The sequence below is a fragment of the Peromyscus californicus genome, unplaced genomic scaffold, assembly GCF_007827085.1.
Source record: "Peromyscus californicus insignis strain IS unplaced genomic scaffold, ASM782708v3 Scaffold_6__1_contigs__length_162567912, whole genome shotgun sequence".
Taxonomy (NCBI): domain Eukaryota; kingdom Metazoa; phylum Chordata; class Mammalia; order Rodentia; family Cricetidae; genus Peromyscus; species Peromyscus californicus.
In genome coordinates, this window is record NW_026294584.1 from 62239267 (window position 1) to 62262578 (window position 23312).

General features: G+C 42.1%; 1 protein-coding gene across 1 annotated transcript in view; it reads right to left on the minus strand.

Moving 5' to 3' along the window:
* Nucleotides 1–1806: 1806 nt before the first annotated feature.
* Nucleotides 1807–23312, minus strand: part of Xrcc2 (X-ray repair cross complementing 2) — a 38413-nt gene continuing 16907 nt past the window's right edge. The window contains exons 2-3 of the mRNA XM_052721206.1: nucleotides 18719–18800; nucleotides 1807–15133 (exon numbers count right to left, since the gene is read on the minus strand). Coding sequence (XP_052577166.1) covers nucleotides 14418–15133; nucleotides 18719–18800 — 798 coding nt within the window. The 3' untranslated portion in view covers nucleotides 1807–14417. The remainder of the gene's footprint in view (nucleotides 15134–18718; nucleotides 18801–23312) is intronic.

A 23312-nucleotide genomic window follows, 5' to 3' on the forward strand; every position in this document is an offset into this window, starting at 1 on the left:
CTTGAGCATTTGAAACCTGAAAGCCCACCCCTAGTAACACATTTCCTCTAGGAAGGCTACACCCACTCTAACAAGGCCACAGTTCCTAATGGTGCCACTCTCTATGAGTCTATGGGGGTCAATTACATTCAGACCACCACAAGCTTGATAAAATGTTTTGAAAATTACTTATTATCATCTGTGATGTGTGTGTGTGAGTGCCTTTAGTCTGTCTCCACACTTAACACTGACATAATTCTAGGATAGCACAAAGCTCCTTGTAACAGAAAAAAGAGAATTATTACAGAAAAATGAGAGTTTCTACAGTTAATACTCCAAACTAGACTTGGCATATTGTTTTGTCCTCTTATGAGAAATTCTGGAACCAACCACTGAAATAATTATTTTTAAAGATTTCTAAAACAGTTATTTTTAATTATGTGGTTGTATGTGGGCTGGTGCACATGTGTGGGGTGCCTGTGGAGGCTAGCAGCATCAAAACCTCTAGAGCTGGAGTAACAGGCAGCTGTAAGCTGCCTGACATGGGTGCTGAGGACTGAACTTGGGTTTCTGCAAGACCAGTGTGCTCTCCTTCCAGCCCTCCCCAGATTGTTTTAAACCATTATAATGGTTAAGAAACTTGAAAGGAGATGTAACAATAGCATTAATATCATTTAAGATTTTCTTTGTTCTGTAAAATGCCTGCAATTAACACATCAACGGGATATAAAATATACAATTATTTACAAGTTGGAAAAATGGTCTTTGTTCATTTAAGACAGGGTCTTACAGTGTAGCCTCACTTTTTGGTCCAGCATTCTGAATGAGTTACTTTCTCACCTCTGTAACCAAATACTCTACAAAAATCAACCCAGGGAAGAAAGGTTTATTTGGACTTTCGGTCTGAAGGTCCTTCATGGAAGAAGGTGAGGTTGTGGGAGTATCAGGTGAAGAACCACCCTTCACCCACAGTCAGGGGCGGAAAGAAATGGATGCTCCTGCAGCCAGTCCTCTTGGTCTGGGACATCAGCCCATGGGATGGTGCTGCCCACATTTGGGGGGAGTTCCCCCAATCCCAGTTAAAACTTTCTGGAAACATCTTTACAGATACATCCAAGGTGTAGCTCTGAGGTGATTCCAAATCCTACCAAGTTGGCAGTTGAAACCAACCATCACATCTATTTTTATCAACAATTGAAATACTTAGGTTGCTTTCAACAATAGTGATGTACTCATAACTTTTCTTTATTTGAGACATGGACTCATATATCCTAAGCTGAACCTGAACTTGTTAAGTAGGATGACTTTGAACTGCTGATGCCCTGCCTCTACCTCCAGTGTGTTGAGATTAGAGGAGTGTAACACCATCTGCACTAAAGACTAGAACCCAGGGTCTCCTGTATGCTAGGTAGACACTCTACCAACTGAGCTATATCCCCTGCTGGCCCTCAGAGCTTTTTAAATCAGTTACTAAATACTTGGTGTTTTGAGGTCAGAGGGAAAAACTGTCTCAAATTTAAACTTTTGTGCACATATTTGTTGTAGAGACATGTGATTTGGCAAAAGCCAATAATATATTATCAAAGAAGTAAATAGATTAGATTAAAATTTCATGGGGGAAGGATAAAAATAAAAACTAGAACTAATATAAAATTCTAACTGTTAAATACAAGCTTTACTTTTTAAATTTACTTTGAATTTTTTTTTTTTTTTTTTGGTTTTTCGAGACAGGGTTTCTCTGTGTAGCTTTGCGCCTTTTCCTGGGACTCACTTGGTAGCCCAGGCTGGCCTGGAACTCACAGAGATCCGCCTGGCTCTGCCTCCCGAGTGCTGGGATTAAAGGCGTGCGCCACCACCGCCCGGCTTACTTTGAATTTTTTTAATGTGGCATTATACCAATGTGTGTGTTTACCATGTTAACCATCTTAATTGTGGTAAGTACACACACATCACTGTGCAGACAACTTAAGAAACCTTTTCAAGGCAGGTATGGTGGCTCACGCCTTTAATCCCAGCACTTGGGAGGCAGAGGCAGGGGGATCTCTGTGAGTTCGAGACCATCCTGGTCTGCAGAACGAGTTCCAAGACAGCCAGGGCTGCTACACAGAGAAACCCTGTCTTGAAAAACCTAAAAGAAAAAAAGAAGCAACCTTTTCATCTTGTAAAGCTGGAAATATACAGCCATCAAGCATCCTCATCTGCCTCTCCTCCAGGCTGTGGCAATCACCCTTCCTTTCCAGTTCTGAAATGTAGGTCTTTCCAGGTATATTTAATAGATATTTCTATCTTAACTGTTAGCATGGGGGCTAGAGGGATGCTTCCGTGGTTAAGAGTGCTCACTTCACAATCATTAGACCTGGAATTCGGGTCCTGGCACACATGCCACACCTGGCATCCTCCACACCTGTAACTGCAGCTCTAAAGGGGGACAAAGATGGAGGGTTGCCAGGGTTTACTGGCTTCAGCCTAGCAGAGAAAATGCAGATGCCAGATTCAGGGAGAGACTTTGCTTCAGGGGAATAGGTAGAGAGTGATGGAGGACACTTGATGCCTTCTTCTGGCCTCCAGGTGCAGAGACACAGGTGCACACACAGACATGTTTACACAAATAAATACATATACTTAAAACATTAATATATCAGAAATTAAATAATTTGTCATTAATTAAACTAATAATGAAAATTTTTAAAAAGTCAAAAGGTTTGAATGGATTTATAATTTTCCAAATTTCTTTTAGGGAGAATGGGAGTAAAATAAAACCCTGTGATCCTAACTGAGCTTCTTACACGTGGGACTGAATGATACTCATTGTAGTGCATCAACAAGAATCAAAATCTGGTTTCTTTAAAGACAGGTATTTGGTATAAGTCCTGGTTGGCCTGGTACAGTGTAGTTCAGGGCTGGCCTTCAATCAAGGCAATCCTCCTAACTTAGCCTTCTACATGCTGTGATCACAGGCACGTGTCACAGTGTCCAGCTCAAGAACTACAGGCTATTGACACCCAAGTGTCCATTCCAACCATAGACTGTTGTGGAATGTTAGTTAAAGATGTGTTACAATTGTTTGTGCTGTGGAATATTTATTTAATGATGCAAGGATATGTTGCATTCTTTTATGTTGCATTTGTTTAACTCTGTAAAGCTGTGTTACTTTGCCTATCTAAAACACCTGATTGGTCTAATAAAAGCTGAATGGTCAATAGCTAGGCAGAAGAAAGGATAGGTAGGGTTGTCAGGCAGAGAGAATAAATAGGAGAAATCTGTGAAGAGAAGATTGGGGAGCAAGAAAAGAAGAGGAGGATTTCAGGGGCCAGCCACTCAATTAGACACAGAATAAGAAGGAAAGAAAAGATATACAGAAACAGAATAAGGTAAAAGCCTAGAGGTAAAAGGTAGATGGGATAATTTAAGTTAAGAAAAGCTGCCTAAAAATAAGTCAAGCTAAGACCAGACATTCACAAGAAAGAATAAGACTCTGCGTGATTATATGGGAGCTGGGTGATGGGCCCACAAAGAGCAAAACAGTAAAAAACAACCACCAACCACAATAAAAATTTTTTTTTTTTGGTTTTTTGAGACAGGGTTTCTCTGTGTAGCTTTGCGCCTTTCCTGGAACTCACTTTGTAGACCAGGCTGGCCTTGAACTTACAGAGATCCGCCTGCCTCTGCCTCCGGAGTGCTGGGATTAAAGGCATGCACCACCACTGCCCGGCCATAAAATTTTATATATGTGTCTTAGTCAGTGTTCTATTGCTGTGAAAAGATACCATGACCAAGGCAACTCTTAGAAAGCATTTAATTGAGGCTTGCTTACAGTTTCAGAGATTTAGTCCATTATTGTCATGGCAGGGATCATGGTGTCAGGCAGGCAGATAGACATGGAGCTGAAGAAGTAACTGAGAGTTCTACATCTGGATCTGTAGCTAACAGGATGAGAGCAATACTAGGTTCAGCTTGGGTTTTTGAAACCTCAAAGCCTACTCCCAGTGATACATGCTGTGGAACAATCTTTTTGTACACTATAAATATGTATTACTCTCATTGGCTAATAGAGCTGACTGGCCAATAGCTAGGCAGCAAAAGGTTAGGTGGGACTTGCACACAAAAAGAGAGCATGGGAGCTGGGCGGTGGTGGCGCACGCCTTTAATCCCAGCACTTGGGAGGCAGAGCCAGGCAGATCTCTATGAGTTCAAGGCCAGCCTGGGCTACCAAGTGAGTTCCAGGAAAGGCGCAAAGCTACACAGAGAAACCCTGTCTTGAAAACCCCGCCCCCCCAAAAAAAGAGAGCATGGGGAAGAAGGAGGGTGGAGTTGCTAGGAGACGCGGAGAGAAGCAAGATGAACATTCCATGCTGAAAAAAGGTACTGCCATGTGGTTGAGCATAGATAAGAAATATGGGTTAATTTAAGTGGCAAGGGCTAGTTAGTAACAAGCCTAAGCTATTGGCCAAACATTTATAATTAACAATGAGTCTCTGTGTAATTATTTGGGAGCTGGCGGTCCTGACAAAAACCTCTACCTATAAATGGCACCTAGCGTCTGACACCTGCATCCACGAAGGACCTAAGAAAGGTTAAAAAAAGATTCCAAACACACAAAAACAGAGCCAAATGTGGCTTCCTAGTCTCATAGTCTCATACTAGCTGCCATATAGAGCTGCATCTCCCAGCCGCTGCCTGTGGGCTTGAGCCACCGGCGTGAGCCCCACCAGCATGCCATGAGCTAAGCTTCATGGAGGTTTAAGGTTTTGTTCATGCAGACAAAAAAGATTACAGATACACAGTAAGGACAGATCCAAGCAGAAAATAAAAACCTCTAAACAGGTTACAATGTGTTTAAAAATGTACAAAGGCTTGGGAGAGAAAGAAGAAAGGGTATAGCTAGCCATAAAAAAGTTTAAAAATAATAACATAAAGGAGTTTAAAAAAGGAGTAAAGTAATATAAAAGAAAAAAGCCACTGTAAAGATGGAAAATACACAGGGAGTCTGGATCCTGTATATTATTGTGTTGTCCTTAAATTTTTTTTATTGTTGATGAACAGACAATAGCTGCTGAGAGTCACTGGATTATAAAAACTGCTAAATTAAACCAACCCATATATATTTAAAATGTCTTAACTTCAAAATGTAAGTCAAAAATATATTATATTGGGGAGAGGTTATACTTTTATTTCCACAGAAAATGAGAGGCTAAGGATTCATTCCAGGTTGATATGGATTACATTTGATTAGGGAAGACCCCCTGAAAATTCTGACTACAAACATAAATAAACAAACCAAAAAAAAAAAAAAACCACCACCACCAACAACAAAAAACTCCAACTACAAGACACCTAATGTATATTTTATCTGCTCAAACATAAAACAAAAATCATCTTTGACTAACTTGTGTACAATACACAGTTTATATTTGTATTAATACAGATATGTTACCTTTGAAAGTTTATGTATTTTCAGAACAGGGGGAACAGACACTAATGAAAACAAATGGCCCAGGTGATCCAACATCTCAAAATGCCTCTGTTGCAGTTTCCTCAGAGTTCTGTATCCAGAACAGTTTCAAGGATGCTGGCTGAGATGGTCAAGCCTCAGAGACTACTCCAGCCAAGACTTAACCATTACTCTAAATTTTCTCAAGGTTCCCCCAAAGATGACAGTGCTCCAGAGAATAGGAAGTATCTAGAGAAAACAATGCCCACATTCCCAAAAGATGGGTTATGGATGTTTGTTATCATTTAGCAGGAATTGGTTACAAGTTGTTATTGGTCATAGTCAAGAAAAAAAGCTAAATAAAAGAGTTAAATTCAAAGATTTCTTTTTAAAGGAAAAAAAGGGGGATATGTCATAGGAATGCTAGAAAAAAAAGAGTAGATTATTCAATCTACTTTAATCCCCAAAGCAACTATTAATCTCAAAATATTTTACATTGATATGAATTTTGGTTTATTGCTACAAATTTAAAGTTATTCTTGGCCGGGCGGTGGTGGCTCACGCCTTTAATCCCAGCACTTGGGAGGCAGAGGCAGGTGGATCTCTATGAGTTTGAGGCCAGCCTGGTCTCCAAAGCGAGTTCCAGGAAAGGCGCAAAGCTACACAGAGAAACCCTGTCTTGAAAAAAACAAAAAAACAAACAAACAAACAATAAAGTTATTCTTGTTATACTGTAGGGATGTTTCTACTCTTGTTTGGGGTATTGTGCTTATGTAGTTCATTTAAAAATGTAATGTATAATTAAGAAATACAGGTTAATAATTAGTCATCTCTAATAATGAAACTTGTAATAGTAGGTATGTTTTCAAGGTTAAAGAGATATATTTAGATAGACAGATAGTCTTCAAACACTTCAAAGGCCTATAGAATATGTCATTTAAGGTGTTTAATAACATAGAGGGTTTGGGAATATTATTTTAAAGTGTGTTGCATTTATTCCTACTGCTTTTGTTAACAATTCAAAGATGTGTTTGGTTAAATAAAATTAATCTGCAAGCAGGAGACAGAGTCAGCAAGTAGCTGACAGGAAGTGGTAAGGAGGAACCACGTGTAGCAAGGGTCTTTTAAGTGGGGGCTGAGAGAAGGATGTTGGGTTTTTTGGAAGACAACAGCAAAAGGAAAAGGTTAGCTACTTGCTATTCAGCCTCTCTCCATTGAGCAGAACTCCACATAAATCGTTGAAATGTGAGTTTTTTAGATTTAGATAAAGCTTTCCTTAGTAGCTTTGAAAGAGCCTGAGGGAACAAAATCCATTGCTTAAGGGGCAGCCACTGTAGATAATAAAAAACAGATAACAACACTAAGGCTTTTCATGATAGTGAGACTCATCTGCTCCTGACAGCACCAATTTACTTCAAAAGAAGATGATGGGCATCAAAGAACCTCCATATGGAGTTTGATTTCATTCTTTTTTTTTTTCTTTTGGTTTTTTAAGACAGGGTTTCTCTGTGTAGCTTTGGTGCCTTCCTGGAACTCACTCTGTAGCCCAGGCTGGCCTTGAACTCACAGAGATCCTCCTGGTTCTGCCTCCTAAGTGCTGGGATTAAAGGCATGTGCCACTACTGCCGGGTGTAACTGTAATTCTTACTTGATAACTGTTTTTGTTATATATAATTTTACTATGTTAAAGTTTAAAACCTTCCTTTTTAATTAGACAAAAAGAGGGAAGTGCTGTGGAACAATCTTTTTATACATTGTAAATATGTATTGCTCTCATTGGTTAATAAAGAGCTGACTGGTCAATAGCTAGGCAGCAAAAGTTTGGTGGGACTTGCAGGCAAAAATAGAGCACAGGAAAGAAGGAGGGCAGAGTCGCCAGGAGACATGGAGAGAAGCAAGATGAACATGCTGTGCTGAAAAAGGTTACCGCCATGTGGTAGAGCATAGATAAGAAATATGGGGCTGGGCGGTGGTGGCACACACCTTTAATCCCAGCACTTGGGAGGCAGAGCCAGAAGGATCTCTGTGAGTTTGAGGCCAGCCTCGTCTACAGAGCGAGATCCAGGACAGGCACCAAAACTACACAGAGAAACCCTGTCTTGAATGTCCCCCCCGACCAAAAAAAAAGAAAAAAGAAAAGAAAAAAGAAATATGGGTTAATTTAAGTTGCAAGAACTAGTTAGTCATAAGCCTAAGCTATTGGATGAGAATTTGTAATTAATAATAAGTCTGTGTGTGGTTATTTGGGAGCTGGGAGCCAGTGGTCCTGACCAAAAAAAAAAAAACAACTCTGCCTACAGATACACTTCTTCCAACAAGGCCACACCTCCTAATCCTTCTCAAGTAGTGCCACTCTCCGATGACTAAGCATTCAAATATATGAGCCTATGGGGGCAATTCTTATTCAAATCACTACAACATATATTTAGACTTTCTTCTTTTCTTTTTCAAAGAAATTTCACTTAACATTTTATTTTTTACTTATTTTTAGATGTATTTATTATGTATGTGGGTTTATGCAAGTGTGTGTGTGTGTGTGTGTGTTTGTGTAAGCCACAGGTCAACATTGGGTATCTTCCTATATTACTTTCCACTTTATTTTTAATTAATTAATTAGTTAATTAATGTGTGTTCAGTGCCCATGGAGGGCAGAAGAGGACATTGGATCCCTGGAACTGGAATTATAGATGGCTGTGAGCTGCCATGTGCATGTTAGGAGTCGAACCCTGTTCTTCTGTAAGGGCAGCTTGTGCTCTTAACTGCTAAGCCATCGCTCCAGTCCTTCCACTTTATTTTTTGAGACAAAGTCTCTCACTCACTAAACCCGAGCTCACCATTTTGGCTAGACTGGCCGGCCAGCAAGCCCCAGGATTTGTGTGTCTCCCTTTACTCCCACGGCTGGGGATACGGAGGTATGCCACTGTACTCAGCTTAAGTGGGTGCTGGGCACCAAACTCGGGTCCTTTGCTCACACAGCATGTGCTTTACCCACTGAGCCTTCTCTCCTGACCCTATTTATTTAAGTTTTCAATACTGTATTCACAATCTTATGCAAGCATACTGTGTGCAGTCAAGAATGCATAGTATACAAAAAGAGAATGCACAGTATTCTGGAATTTATCTGTAGTATGTTAGATTTTATATAATGGATTCAAATAGATAAGCCTTACTTGGTAATATAACTGCTGTTTTAAGTAAGATAAAGTGCATCACCCTACAAATGACGCCAATGAGGACTTACACAGGAAAGGAGCCTTTAGTGGTCATCTAGTCAGACAAACTAGTCAGGGCACAGTAAATTACCTTCCAACTAGGCTCCAGGAATTAGGAATTGTATTGGTGATGTTAAAGACATGGACTGTGTAGCTATCCACAAACATTCTTTTATCTTTCCCTGGGATCCCTTAAGAAGTTCTGAAATGAATGGAACCCAATAATTTAAAACTCAAGTACTGTTATTTCTACATCATCTTGGATTACACGTTCATTTGTTCCTCAGAAGAAAAATCACATTTTCATTTCTTATATTTTATTTATACTAGAGTGGGCACTTCAATATTAATTCAAATATCTACCCATTAAATGCAAAAACGCTAATGCAATATTAAAAATGAAATTTAAATGAAAGCAAGGGAATATTACATTAAGGTTTCCATGGAAACACTCACCACACTTGCCAGCTTCAGAACTGTAATAAGGTAGTTTAGTATCAAGCTCATATCAAGTATAATTTTGAAAAGGTTTAAAAATATATAGGTTAATGTGTGTCAATTTGAGACTTCAGATGAAATATGATATAAAACATCAGGCTGAAGATACATAAAACATTAGCCTGTGTTTTTAATTCACACAAGCCTATCCAGGACAGAGGCACACTCCCCAAATTCTGTGTGATTTGTTGGCATGCATGACAACCACAGTAGTCTGCAATTTCCACCACAGCTAAAATCCAAGTCTCTTATCCTGAAACACAAACAGAGGTATGTGCAAGTGACTCACACTTCAGGGAGAATTTCAAATCACAAACAACTAATTTTGCTACACTAGGCAAAAAATATATTTTTCAGTTCATACAAATTAAATCCCCAAAAATTGAACCCTTCAGATTCATGGATGCTGCCCAAACTCTACCTTTATGATGAACCTGTTTTTTCTTACATTTACTGTAGAGATTACTGTATTAAAAGCACAAAGCTGCCAACATCCCTTTAACCAAGGAAGAGCCCCCTTTTTAAAATCTAAAAGACATAATTGGATTATCACTAAGCCATATATAGGGACTTAGGGGAAATATAAACAAATTAAGAGTCCATTAGTAGGAGTGGGGTGAGCAAACAATGAGCTTTGCAAATGATTAGATTGACACTGAAAAAATGGGGTGTGGTGGTGCACAACTGTGATCCCAGCACACAGGAAGTGAGGCAGGGGGATCAGAAGTTCCAGATCATCCTAGTGAGCTCAAGAATAACTTGGGCTAGAGGTCCTATCTCAAACAAAACAAAACAAAGGAAAAACAGGACTATGGAGATGGCTCCGTTAGTTGAGTACAGACAGAAAACAGGAGTAGTGAGTGATTGGGTACCAAGCGCTGGGGGAAAAGGCCTGGGTGACAACTACCAGGTATGGGGCTGTTACAGGAGGGTTGACTCAGGGGTTCAGAGCACCCGCTGCTCTTGCAGAGGATCTATGTTTGTTTCTCTGCAGCCACATGGTAGTTCAAGACCAGCTGTAGCTCCAGTTGTAGAGCACCTGACGCCTTCTTGCAGCTTCCATGGACACTGCATTCATGTGATGCGCGCACCCACACATATACACCCACACACATAAAATTAACCACTAAGACATTTCTAAAAGAAACTATTCTAAAATGATATGACTGTATAACTTAGAACACTAAAGCCATCAAAGAGTATACTTGCTTTGTTGGTGCCAGGGATTGAACCCAGGGCCATGCACATGTTAAGTGTGCCTTACCACTGAGACAAACCATGATTAGTGTACTTCAAATGCACGAACTTTATAGTAGATAAAATATGTCTTTATAAGGCCATCAAAAAGTATTATTTTGGGAGGAGGTTGGGAGGGTAGGAGTGGAATAGGGGGAAAGGCTGGGAGGGGAGGATGGGGAGAGGCTGTGGCTGGGTTGTAAAATGAATAAATTTTTAAAAAAATGCTAAAACCATTCTCAACCACTGAACCAGTTACAGATGAGTGGCAAATCCATTTATTCCACAGGCCATGCACGCTCTAGATCATCTGAATTCAATAGAATAAATATTTTTACACTCAAAAAAAGTATTATTTTGCTAGGCATGGCAGCAACTGCCCCCCCATTTATTCTTTTATAGTTTATTGTCATTGGATTTGGGTGTCAAGATGGCTTTCATGATACCTTTCTAGAACGTAAAACTTAGTGAAAAATTTGCCAAGTTTTGTTAAGATATCAATTTATGTTAACAAACTTCAAGTTGTACTTTAGTATTTTTTCAAAAAAAACCCTATTTTTTTTTGTGATTATAATTACATCATTTCCCCCTTCCCTTTCCTGCCTCCAAACCCTCCCATATATTCCTCATTGCTCTTTCAAATTCATGGCGTTTTTTCATTAATTGCTGTTTTATATATATATATAATATATATATATAAGTATACTATATATATATATATTCCTAATATATAACTAAAACCCTCTTAGTATGTACAATGTTATTGTATGTATGTTTTCAGAGATGAGCATTTGGTATTGGATAAACAATTAGTGTGCTCTTCCCCGAGGAAGAGCCAGGGCTACATCATACTGAACGCATTCTTCTACAATATGCAATAAAAATGTTCTGAGATTTATCCAGTGTGTGAACAGCCTGCCACCGGGCTCCACTTTATGAATGCTAATATGTCTATCATTCTACTGTAATGGTTTTGCTTCAGGTGATAAACAGTGCTAATCAGCGTATTGATGTCTTTTCTATGCGCAGCAGAATTTCTCAAGGATATATGGTTAAAGGTCCATGGGTTTAACTTCCATCTCCCATGTGCTTGTTTCTCACGGTTCTGCATCCCACCAGCCATCAACTGGGGCCCTTGTTTCTGTCACCAGTGCACACGTGATGGCATCTTATTGATATCTTGATATATAGTTAAATTTTAATGTCATGTATTTGTTGTGTGTGTGTAGTGGGGGTGGGAGGAGGGTGAGCATGCCACAGTGAGTGTACGGAGGTCAGAGAACAACCTGCAGAGATCAGTTCTTTCCTTCCACCATGTGAGTCCTGGGGAGAGAACTCAGGTTGGTGGTAAGGGCTTTTGCCTGCTGAGCTGTCTTCTGAGCTCTTAATTTGTATTTTTAATGGCTGATGACATTGAATCTTATGTTCATATTTTGAAAAGGTTTATTTTTATTTATGTACGAGTATTTGCCTGCATGTATGTGTGTGCACATGCATGCCCGGTGCCCAGAGGCCAGGAGATCCCCTGGGACTGGAGTTACAGACGGTTGTATTGTAAGCCTCCATGCGGGTTCATCTGCGAGAGCAGCACGTGCTCTTGATCCCCGATCTATCTCTCCAGCCTCACTATTCAGAAACATTTAATGCCAGTCTCTTAGCTGGTAAATTTGTTAAACTTGAAGTTCTAGTCATCTCTGTGCAGATGACTTTGGGTTTCCATGCACACAACCATACAATCTTTAAGTAATAACTTCTTTCTTCAGAGACGAGGTTGAACCGCTTCACACACACTAGACAACTGTTCTGCATCTGAGCTAAGCCTCTCAGCCCAAAAATGACCATTTTGTCCCTTCCTCATGCCTCTCTAGAAGCTTTTGTTAGCATATCTTAATCACACATAATTAAAAAAAATTTTTTTGTTGTTTTGCTTTTCGAGACGGAGTTTCCCTGTGTAGCTCTTGTGGTGGTATTGTGTTCCCCAAAATATTGTGCACCCTAATAAACTTATCTGGGGTCAGAGACAGAACAGCCACTAGATACAAAGGCTAGAAAATGGTAGCACTCACACCTTTAATCCTAGCATTCCAGAGGTAGAAATCCCTCTGGATCTCTGTGAGTTCAAGGCCACATTGAAAACAGCCAGGCATGGTGACACACACCTTTAATCCCAGGGAGTGATGGCAAAAACAGAAAGATATATAAGGCGTGAAGACCAGGAACAAGCAGCATTTGGCTGGTTAAGCTTTTAGGTTTTGAGCAGCACAGTTCATCTGAGAGCCATTCGGATATGAGGACACAGAGGCTTCCAGTCTGAGGAAACAAGGTCAGCTGAGAAGTTGGCCAGGTGAGGTTAGCTGTGGCTTGTTCTGTCTCTCTGACCATCCAGCATTCACCCCAATACCTGGCTCAGGTTTGTTTTATTAATAAGACTCTTTAAGATTCATGCTACAAGCTCTAGATGTCCCAGAACTCACTCTGTTCTGGGATCTGTTCTATATTCAGTAGGATATTGGAAGCATTATTTCCAAACTGCAAGTTCCAGAATTCAGAGATCCACCTGCCTCTGCCTCCTGAGTGCTAGGATTAAAAGTGTGAGCCACCATGCCTGGCTTATAAATCTCTTAAAAAATCATTATAATTTATGTGCATTGGTGTTTTGCCTTCATGTATATTTGTGTGAGGGTGTCAGATACCCTGGACTGGAGTTATAGACCGGTGTGAGCTGCCATGTGGGTGTTGGGAATTGAACCTAGGTCCTTTGGAAGAGTAGCCAGTGCTCTTAACCGTGGAGCCATCTCTCCAGTCCAATTGTACACAATTAATGACATTCCCTGTAGGGAGCTGAGGAAGCCGAGTTAATTAAGTTCTTCGTGAATGTGCACTGTTGACACAGGCATGGCCGTGTTGAGGAGTCCAAGGGCTTAGGCCCATGGACAATTGGCAAAGCCACTACACATATGGACCAGACTCAGCAGAAACGGCAAAGCTTTCCTCAGGAATGATTGTGGGCAATTGTCCAGTGTGTGCAAGGACTAGCTGTGGGAGCCCGTTCTCGGGTTCCTCGTGGCTTTACCCAGTAGGTCCGCATAGAGGATGATTAGACCACGGGCCTGAGTACAGGTGTCTGAGATGGTCTGCACTTGGCTGTGCTGGGGGAGGAGGTCTTTTGCTCCACCCCTTGGCGTCTCTATAAAAACCCTGGGGCAGAGACAGTCGGGGCCCGTTGGAATAGGTTCCAGGCCCTCTCGAGGCTATCCTTTATTTTCTATCTGTTTATCTCCGTGATATTCTCCGCAATAAATCCTTCTATCTAATATTTCCTGCTGCTCGCACTCAAGAAAACTCTGGGGAACTGTGGGGGTGGTTGGGTAAACGCCCCACAACTAGCTCACCTACAAAGATCTCCTCCCAAGATGGCTACCAACACTCTTGTGCTGTACCTAGTAAGAATGCTGAGTTTGCAGTAGAGGCAGACGCCCACTGGACCCCAGCTTCCCTGTGTCTGTCTGTCCTTCTTTGCCACTCCCAGTCAGGGTTCCAGGATTCAAGCTGCATGGGTGGTAAGTTTCTATTCATGTACATAATGTGGCTGTCCTGGAATTCACTATGTAGACCTGGTGGGCCTTGAACTCAGAGATCCACCTGCCTCTGTCTTCCCAGTGCTGGAAATTGAAGGCAAGCACCACCACACCCAACTCATTCCAGCTTCTTGAGGGAGGCAGCTGAGCAGGCGGCCCTTGTGCCCATTCCTCTGCCTAAAGCAATAGCCAAAAGCTCTGCACACCCTCTCCAGCCACAGCGCCTCAATGAGGCAAGGGATCAGCAACGAACCCTTCCTACAGTACTCAAAACATGACTCAGTCTAAACGCGGATCATTTATTGAGTTCCAAAACAAGCTCAGTGGAGTGCAGTGTGCTGACTGACCTTCCACAGTCGAGTTTTACTGTGCTGTTTATATTAATTTCCGCGGAATCAAGAACTTTAGAATCAAACCACTTTAGCCTACAGAAGACTTTATAACTTGCCTTAGAGGTCTCAAAAGCCTTTTTGATGATAGAGATCAACAAAACTCCACCCCACTTTCTCGGATCATAAAAACGTGTTTTTTTAAACTGTTACTTTTTAAGTGACGTGAAACTAACGAGAACCGGCTGCTCTTGGCCTCATCCTCTCTGGAGAAGATGACTCTGTGCTTCACGACCTTCTGCCAAGCCTTGCAGAGATAGGCTCTGTAGTCTACGTCTCCATCGCCCGCGTGCTTGGAGGAGGAAGGCTCCTCTGCTGAGGCCGAGGCTTTCCGCATTAGACTCTGCGTCGTCGCGAACAGCAGCAAGCGGTACTCAGCGACCAGCCTCTCTAGGAGCTGAGAACACTTCCTCAGAGTAGATTCCTGCAGGGCCACACTCTCTCCTCCGCTGGCGCGGTCTGTCCAGTAGAAAGCCGACAGGCTGTCCACAATGAGAAGGCAGAGAGAGGGGTGGCTACAGAACAGAGCCTCCAGGGAGTGGAGCGTGAGCAGCAGCTGCATGCTGCTGCTGCAGTAGGCCAGGAAGAATCGGCCCAGGCAGAGCTTTATGGTCTCCTCGGAGCTTCGCGACAGTCTATGCTCAAGAACAGTCACCAGCCGAAGCATGTCAAAGTGGTAGTCTGTATCAATAAATAAGACCTCTATCTGCAGCCCACCCTCTGACTTTGGAAGTATACATCGGGCTGTTAGGTGATAAAGCATTTCTGTTTTTCCCGTTCCTTCTGGACCATGAAATTCAAGAATATCACCTGTGTAAAATGAAAATATGTCAGTCAAGATGCAGCAGTGCAACAGTGGGCCACAGAACAAGTCTCAGAGAGCGTTCCAAAGAGACGTACTGGAATATGAGCTAAAAATCTACATCCACTGTTAAAGAGGAGCTGCATAAGCAGAGGCAGATAAATATGGAAATTCGGACAGCATCTCTGAGAAAGGACCCAATTTTTTTTTTTCTTTTTTTTTTTTCGAGACAGGGTTTCTCTGTGTAGCTTTGCGCCTTTCCTGGAACTCACTTGGTAGCCCAGGCTGGCCTGGAACTCACAGAGATCCGCCTGGCTCTGCCTCCCGAGTGCTGGGATTAAAGGCGTGCGCCACCTCCGCCCGGCAGGACCCAATTTTTTAAAAGTTTTTTTTTTTTTTTTGGCACTGAGGATGAAATCCAGGTCCTCAGCTGTGGTATGAAACAGCTCTACCACTGGTCCACACCCTCAATCCAGCAGTGAAAGATTAATCAGCACCAAGAAAACATAAAAAGAGCGAGAGGGTTGAAGCGGTGCAGGGAAGCTCCTAGAGACTGGCCTGTACGACTCAGGGTCACTGCAACCTCACCCTTGTTAGTGGGTGAACCTGAGTTCGGGTCCCAGAGCCCACATAACGCTGATGCAGTAGCACTCCTGTGGCAAAATTCGGGTGGAGACAGAAGCCCCAGAAGCTTACAGTCCACAGGCCTGCTGTACAGAGTGCTGAGGAGATCCTGCCTCACGGTAGACAGTGAAGGGCACAGGTGACCACACAAAAGCACAAGGCAGAAGCCTTCCAACCATCGATGGACATTTGTCTGCTTCCACCTCATGGCTGTTTCAAGAAGCGGCGCCAGAGTTCCACTAACTTGTGTGGAAACTCTATACTGTTCTTGGTAACAACTGTACCATTTTCCTGTCTTAGCCGAGGTACATGGAAGTTCTGGTTTCCTCACAGCCTTGCCAACACTTAGTTTTTTGCTTTTGTTTTAAATAATGTCATCCTAATGAGTATGAGATATAAAGGACATTTTATAATGATGAATGGGTCAGTCAGCAGTAAGACATCACAATAATAAACTTTTGTATGCATAATACTCAAAGTCCTAAACACAAGGCGGCAGACAGATGGAACTGAAGGGAGAGACAGATAACAGCCAGAGATGTCAGCAGCTAACTCTAGAAAATGGGACAACAGAACAGCCGCAAACAAGTGCAGCAAGGAAGCCGAAGTTAGCACTAGAGCCGGCTAGAACCAAGAGTCATCTAGAGAGCGCCTGGCCCAGGCACAGGAGACTACACAGTCTACAGTGCACATGGAGCAGCAGTCTCTAGATTAATAAGCCACTGGTCAGCACAAGTCTCAGTACATTTAAAGGGCCTAGAATCAAAGAAGCATGCATTTCCAACCAGGAAAGAATGAAAACAAACCAATGACAAACTAGAGATCATTTTGTTTATTTTTTGAGACAGGATCTTGTTACACACAACACGCTGGCCTCAAACTTTGAACTTCCTGCTTCAGTCTCCTGAATGCTGGGACCACCAGAATGTACCAGTAGGACTGGCTGTACGTCTTCCAGACCTTAGAATAGGGACTAAGGGTCTTGTACATGACACTGAAATATGAGCAACAGAAGAGACAAAACCTCACCAAAGTTAGCAATCCCGTGCTCTGAAGGAATCAACACAGTCTAGACGAGAGGGCGGGCAGGCACACTGCAGCTCACCTACTGGATAAGCATCTCTTATCTAAAGTATGTAAAGGCCACTATAATGCAATAATAAGGGGGAACTTGGTTTTAAAATTAGCAAACATCAGATCCTGCTATTTGTCATATGAAACAACTACTTTCCACTTAGTTTGGAGGCAGAGCTCATCTGCAACTGCCATGATTACAATGTATAGGTATTTGCAGTCCTGCTCTTTAGCAGTAATATCAGAAGCATGGTTTAATCTAAGGCATGGGATTCTAGAATATTTGGTGGACTACTGAGAAACAAATTTGCTCAGATAAGAACAAAATATTAAGGAGATTTACTTAACTGTCATTCTTAACACAAATGCTGACATGTAAAGCTTTGACAGCTGGAGCTATGGCAGCCATCTGCGACCGTACTGGAAAGTTATGCAAACCAGAGGAGCAGACCATTGTCTTCTGTCTCATCTCTCTGGATCTTTCTTGTCTTCCTTTATATTTGTGCTTTTTCCTTGTTACATGGTAAAAGCTTTTAACTCATTGACATTAAATAATACTTTTCACACACAAAAAAAAAGTTAGCAAACATCTGACATTTCTCCTAAAAGGACGGGCAAACTGGGAGTGAGCTCAGGTAGAGACAAGCGCCACCGTCAGCCACAGGAAAGGGTAAAGCAGAAGCACCACAGGGTGTCACTCTAAACTGTAGCCACAAAGACATACTGACAGCCCTAGGATGCGGGGTATTTGGAACAGACACTTCACTGATGGTCACAGGTAAAACATGAAGCTACTTTAGAAATCACTTTGGCTGTTTCTCCAAAGATGAAGCAACAGAGAGTTGCCTTATAACATAACAATCTCCCTCCTATGTGTTACCCAAAGGAACCCAAAGCCTATCTATCCACAGAAAAACCTGTACATGAGATCATGGCAGCACTGTTCGTAGCTTCCAAAATTCAGAAGCAATTCAAATGGCTACCAAGTGATAGTGCACTGACATAGTGAGTCTATTTATTCAGCACTAGAGAATTGGCTACTGGACTGGAGTGATGGCTCAGTGGTTAAGAGTACTTGCTGCTCTTGCAAAGGATCTGGCTTGCGTTCCCAGCACCCACACACCATGGCTCACAGCCATCTGTCACTCCAGTTCTAGGGGATCCCATGCCCTCTTCTGACTTTGGCAGGCACCAGGCACCCATGTGGTACACAGACATACACATTGACAAAACAATCATATGCATAAAATAAATAACTCTAAAAGAGGGATGGGGTGTGCTACTGATACATGCCACAAAGACAGATGTGCAGGTCTACCTTAATTACACAAGACCTCCAGAAAGGGCGAATCCACAGAGAAAGCTGGCTGTGGTTACCCAGGGCTGACTACTAGTACAGATGGGTTTCTTTCTGGGGTGACAGTTGCACGACTGTGTTGCTGTGCTAAAGACAACTCAATTACACACCCAAATCCTATGTATTACACTGAAACTAAGCTCAAGCACTCAACCTTCCCTGAAAGCTTTCCTAGTACCAAACAAGCTAGCAACTATTTTTCCTGCTGGAGAAACAGTAACAGAACAGCTGGGAACCTTAAGACCTCCTTGCAGCTCTGCAAACTTCTAAAGAGAAAGAATGAAAACTAGGCCAAGCAGAATTCCCATGAATGCTGTGTGTTGGGAAGGAGACCACAGTATGTGCTGAAGATGGTATCCTGACAGACAGGGGGGCCTGGAACTCCCAGTCCTGGTGTGCCTCATTTTTAGCCTACACTGCCTCCTTCTAGGTCTATGTGTGACGTGAATATGCAGGTATACATGTGAACATGTGTGGAAACTGGTCTCACAGAACTTCCTCTCATAGGCTTTTCCACTAAGGGCTGTGTTTTATTTACCATGCACGGGTGAATCTTCATCAGCAAACAGGTTGGGTTCTAGTTCTTTCAAGGAGCTTCTGCCTTCAAGTCGGGCAAGGAGCTTACAAAAGAAAAAGAGGAAAACTCATTACTTAAAAGGATACAACATCCTAGAAGTGCATATTTATGAAAATTTCAAAAATCTTTAAGACCATAATTTGAAGATTTAGAGGAAAATATTAAAAGGGAAATATAATTTAGAAGAAATATTTTGTTTAAAAGATTTTATTACTTATGTGTATGTGTGTTTACATGCCATGTGTGTACAGGTGCCCCGGGCCAGGGGAGGGTGTTGGATATCCTGGATTTGGGGTTAATGGTGGTGGTAAGCACCAATGTGGGTGCTGGAAACCTAATGGGTCCTCTGCAGGAGCAGCACACACTTTTACCTGCTGAGCCATCTCTGCAGTCCCTGTTTTTTTGTTTTAAAGGACAGGGTCTTCCTATGTAGCCTTGGCTGGCTTGGGACTTACTATATAAATTAGGCTGGCCTAGAAAGCTCACAGAGATCCACTTGCCCTCTGCTTCCCAAGTGCTGGTGTTAAAGGCACATGCCACCATGCCTATTCCTATTCATTTATTTCAAAAATATTTAATTTTTTATTTATATATCAAATCTACTGATGTAAAATAAGTCTGAACCCTCAAAAAAATGGATAGCAACTGTTGGGTATAAAGACCAAACTTCTAATGGCAAACTATTTACCGTTGGTGTATTTTACAATAACATTTTTTATACTTACACCAATTATACAGTGGTCTGATTTAATTTGTCTCTTTTATCTAGATGGGAGGGGCCAAAGGGGAAAGGCAGAGGAAAGCTTCCTAAGGAGCTCTAGGCTCAGCTGCATTTAAAAGTGGGTAGAAGCCAAGTGCATGGGCCACAGGCAGGTACACCAGGCATGGGAGAGGGTACGGCTGAAATGCATGAAGAGTAGGGTGTGCAGGCAAAGGAAAAGCTGATTTGAACTGCAAGAGCTTGTTGCGTGAAACAGGTAGGCTCCTGACTGGGTAGAACCACTAAGGGCAAACACCTCTGAGCGTGTCTAGGAGGGTGTTCCAGAGAGGTTTAACGGAAAAGGAAGGAACCTCCGTGAATGTGGGAGGTGCCATCACAGGGGCTAGCGTACTAGACTGAATAAGAAGGAAAGTAAGCTGAGCTATAGGGTCCTAGTTTCCCTTCTGCTGCCGTGATAAAACACTCTGACAAACGTAGCTTAGAGAAGGAAAGGACTAAACTAGCTTACACTTCCAGGTCACAGTTCATTATTGAGAGAAATCAGAGCTAGAAAAGCAGAACCCATGGAGGAACACTGCTTGTTGCTCTCTGCCTCGTGTTCAGCTAGCTTTCTTAAACAGCCCACGACCAGCACCTATGGATGGTACCATCATAGTGGGCTGGGCCCTACAGGATCCATTAATAAACAAGACAGTCCTCCACAGACAGCCCATAGGTCTGATCTAGGCTTCCTCAGTTGAAGCTTTCCTCTCAGATGATTCTAGGCTGTTACACTGACAGTTAAAGCTCACAAAAGCAAACATCTTGCATATTCCTTTATTTCCTAATCAAGGATGCAGTGAGACCAATCATATGTAAAGGATGAGTTGTGACCAAACTCCTGCTGTCATGAGTTACTCACCATGATGGACTCAAAGCAAAACAAACTCTTTCTCCCTTAAGTTGCTTTTGTTGGGTATGGCGTCGCAGCAATGAGAAAAGCAACTGATACAGAAAAAGAGGAGTGCGGCCTTTGCTGTGATAAGCCTGACCACGTGGTTCTCAGGCCTTTGGAACTGGTTTGCAGGAGGAATGTGAAAGAGTTTAAAGCTATGGGCAGGTAAGCCCTAGAAAGCTGTATGCGGAGCTTAATGGTGGGAGTTTGGAGGGCCAGCATGCAGAGAGAAATATAGACAGTGAAGGCCCGGTTCCCATTGGAAATGGGCTAGAGGTCATTCAAGCTATATTCTAGCAAAGAATCTGGCTGCATTTTGAACTTGGGTGAGGCTGAATTAAAAAGTAATGAATTTATTTGTTTGGTGGCAGAAATCTCAAGACAGGACAACATTTAGGCCATGCCCTAGTTATAGGCATACAGACTGCAAAATTAGGGGCTCATGGAGTCTTATGCCATAGTTCCAGAAAGTTGATGAGACCAGCAACATGTGGCAGGTTTGAAGGTCATTATGTGAAGCTGTGATGATGAAGCTTGTTTCAATAGAGACCTCAGAAAATGCAGGACCATGAAACATCCCCTGGGAAAATCTGTAGCATGGAGAGGCTCCAGAGAAAAGCTATGTGTGCTGCAGGCCAGAATTGAAATGAAGGGACTTCCCAAGTATTTTCGAGCTGTGGGGACGTGACAGTCGGCCACAGTCGGCCCTAACCTGATGACACTATGTTTTATCTGCCCAGAAACAAACTGCTCTATTCCCGTCAATAGAGTGCTCAGACCTGAGTAATAATTTACACAGATCCCCTGTGGTGACTAAAGAAGCCTAATATGGAGCCAGGCACCCCTTAAGAGCCGTTGACCTTTAGCTCTGGAATGCCTGGGAGATCCTAGTGGCCTTCAGGTGAGATAAGAATAGGACAATGGCCTGTGAGGTATTAACAGCTGCCTTTGCTTGCTTTAAAAATTCCACCTTAACCCCACTTCCACACAGCATGCTATTTGGCTCTAAGGCTGCCCTCTGTAGTGGATATCTGTTATCTATGACCTTGAAGCACTGCCCCTAGCAATACAGCAGGTAACTGTTCTACCTAACTATGACCTTGAAGTACCTGCCCCTGGGGTGTGGCCTCGGGGCACCCTTAAGACCTGAGACAAATGTTGTTCTCTTCTTTCCCTCATGTTGGATGTTGGGACAGACTCAGGCAGAAGAAGATATAGATGCACAATCTACCTTTGATGATCATACATTATCTATATGCCATACAGCTGCCCTAAATGCTTGGTAAAAGATTCCAGAACCAGGGGAACCAACTGAGCTATATACGAAGGTCCTCCAGGGGTCAAAAGAACCGTTTACTGATATTTTTTTTTTTTTACAAAGACTGACCAAGGCTATAAGCAAGGCAATATCAGACCAAGAATTAAGACATGTATTAATTCAATATTTAGCTTTTGAAAATGCTAATATAGACTGCGAAAGGATACTTGCACCTTTAGAGATCAGATCGGCATAGAAGAATGAATCCAACACACAAACAATATTGAGTCTCTCAACTATTGTGATGAGGCTTGGATAGGAGAGGCAATTTCCAAAGGTGGAAGGAGGCATCAAAGTACCAAATGTTTTAACTGTGGTACACCAGGCCATATAAGAAGAAATTGTACACAGGGTGCTTCTAGAAGCAATGCTTCTTCTAGAAATAACCCAAACATCTTCTAGATTATGCAGAAGATGTTGCAAAGGCCAACATTGGAAAAATGGATGCAGATCAACAAGAGACATACAAGGCAACTCTTTACCATTGGGAAATGCGTTGGGGGGTCCTCTCACAGGCTCCTAAATCGAACTTCCAGTCCCTGTGGAAGAAATTCCTCCCAAGGACAATTAAATAATCCAGTGCCTATTGTAAAGAACAATACTGCACTGGATGATAGAATAGCTTTGATAGATGGATCAAAAATTCCAAAAAATACCATAAATATTCTGGCAGACTTCTATAAATGAAGAAATACCAAAGCTTAGAGTACAAATAAATAACATTATTCTAGAAGGCTATACTTGAAAATTATGACATCCAAATTGGCCTCTTCAAGAGGTAGATGTCCAATTTCTAGGAATTGGAATCCTATCTCAAGTAAAACAAAATATAAGATGGGTTGAATGCATAGGGCCAGAAGGACAGAGAGGAAGGCTGAAGCCCTATGTGGCTAATGTAGCAGTCAATCTTTGGGGCTGAGATCTGTTACAGCAATGTAATATTCAAATTAAAATTTCTCCAATCTCAGAAGCAGAACACAAACCAATTCATGTCTCTGGAAATAATACCATAAGACACTATAAAAAAAACAGCCACCAACCATTCACGCTGTACATAAACAGAGCACAACTGCCACTGAACTCTCAGAGATGCCAATGGCCCTACCTTTAAAATGGCTAACTGATAAACCTGTCTGGATTGGACAATGGCCTATGACACAAGAGAAACTACAAGCCTTAGAACAGCTGGTTCAGGAGCAGTTAAATGCTCAACATATTGAAGAATCTACCAGCCCTTGAAATTCTCCTATATTTGTTATTAAAAAGAAACCTGGTGCCGGGCGGTGGTGGCGCACGCCTTTAATCCCAGCACTCGGGAGGCAGAGCCAGGCGGATCTCTGTGAGTTCGAGGCCAGCCTGGGCTACCAAGTGAGTTCCAGGAGAGGCGCAAAGCTACACAGAGAAACCCTGTCTTGAAAAACCAAAAAAAAAAAAAAAAAAAAAAAAGAAAAAAAAGAATAAGAAACCTGGTAAATGGAGAATGCTGATAGATCTGAGAGCCATTAATAAAGTAATTCAGTCTATAGGCTCTCTACAGAATGGGATGCCCTTGCCTTCTCTGTTACCCAAAGAATGACCTACT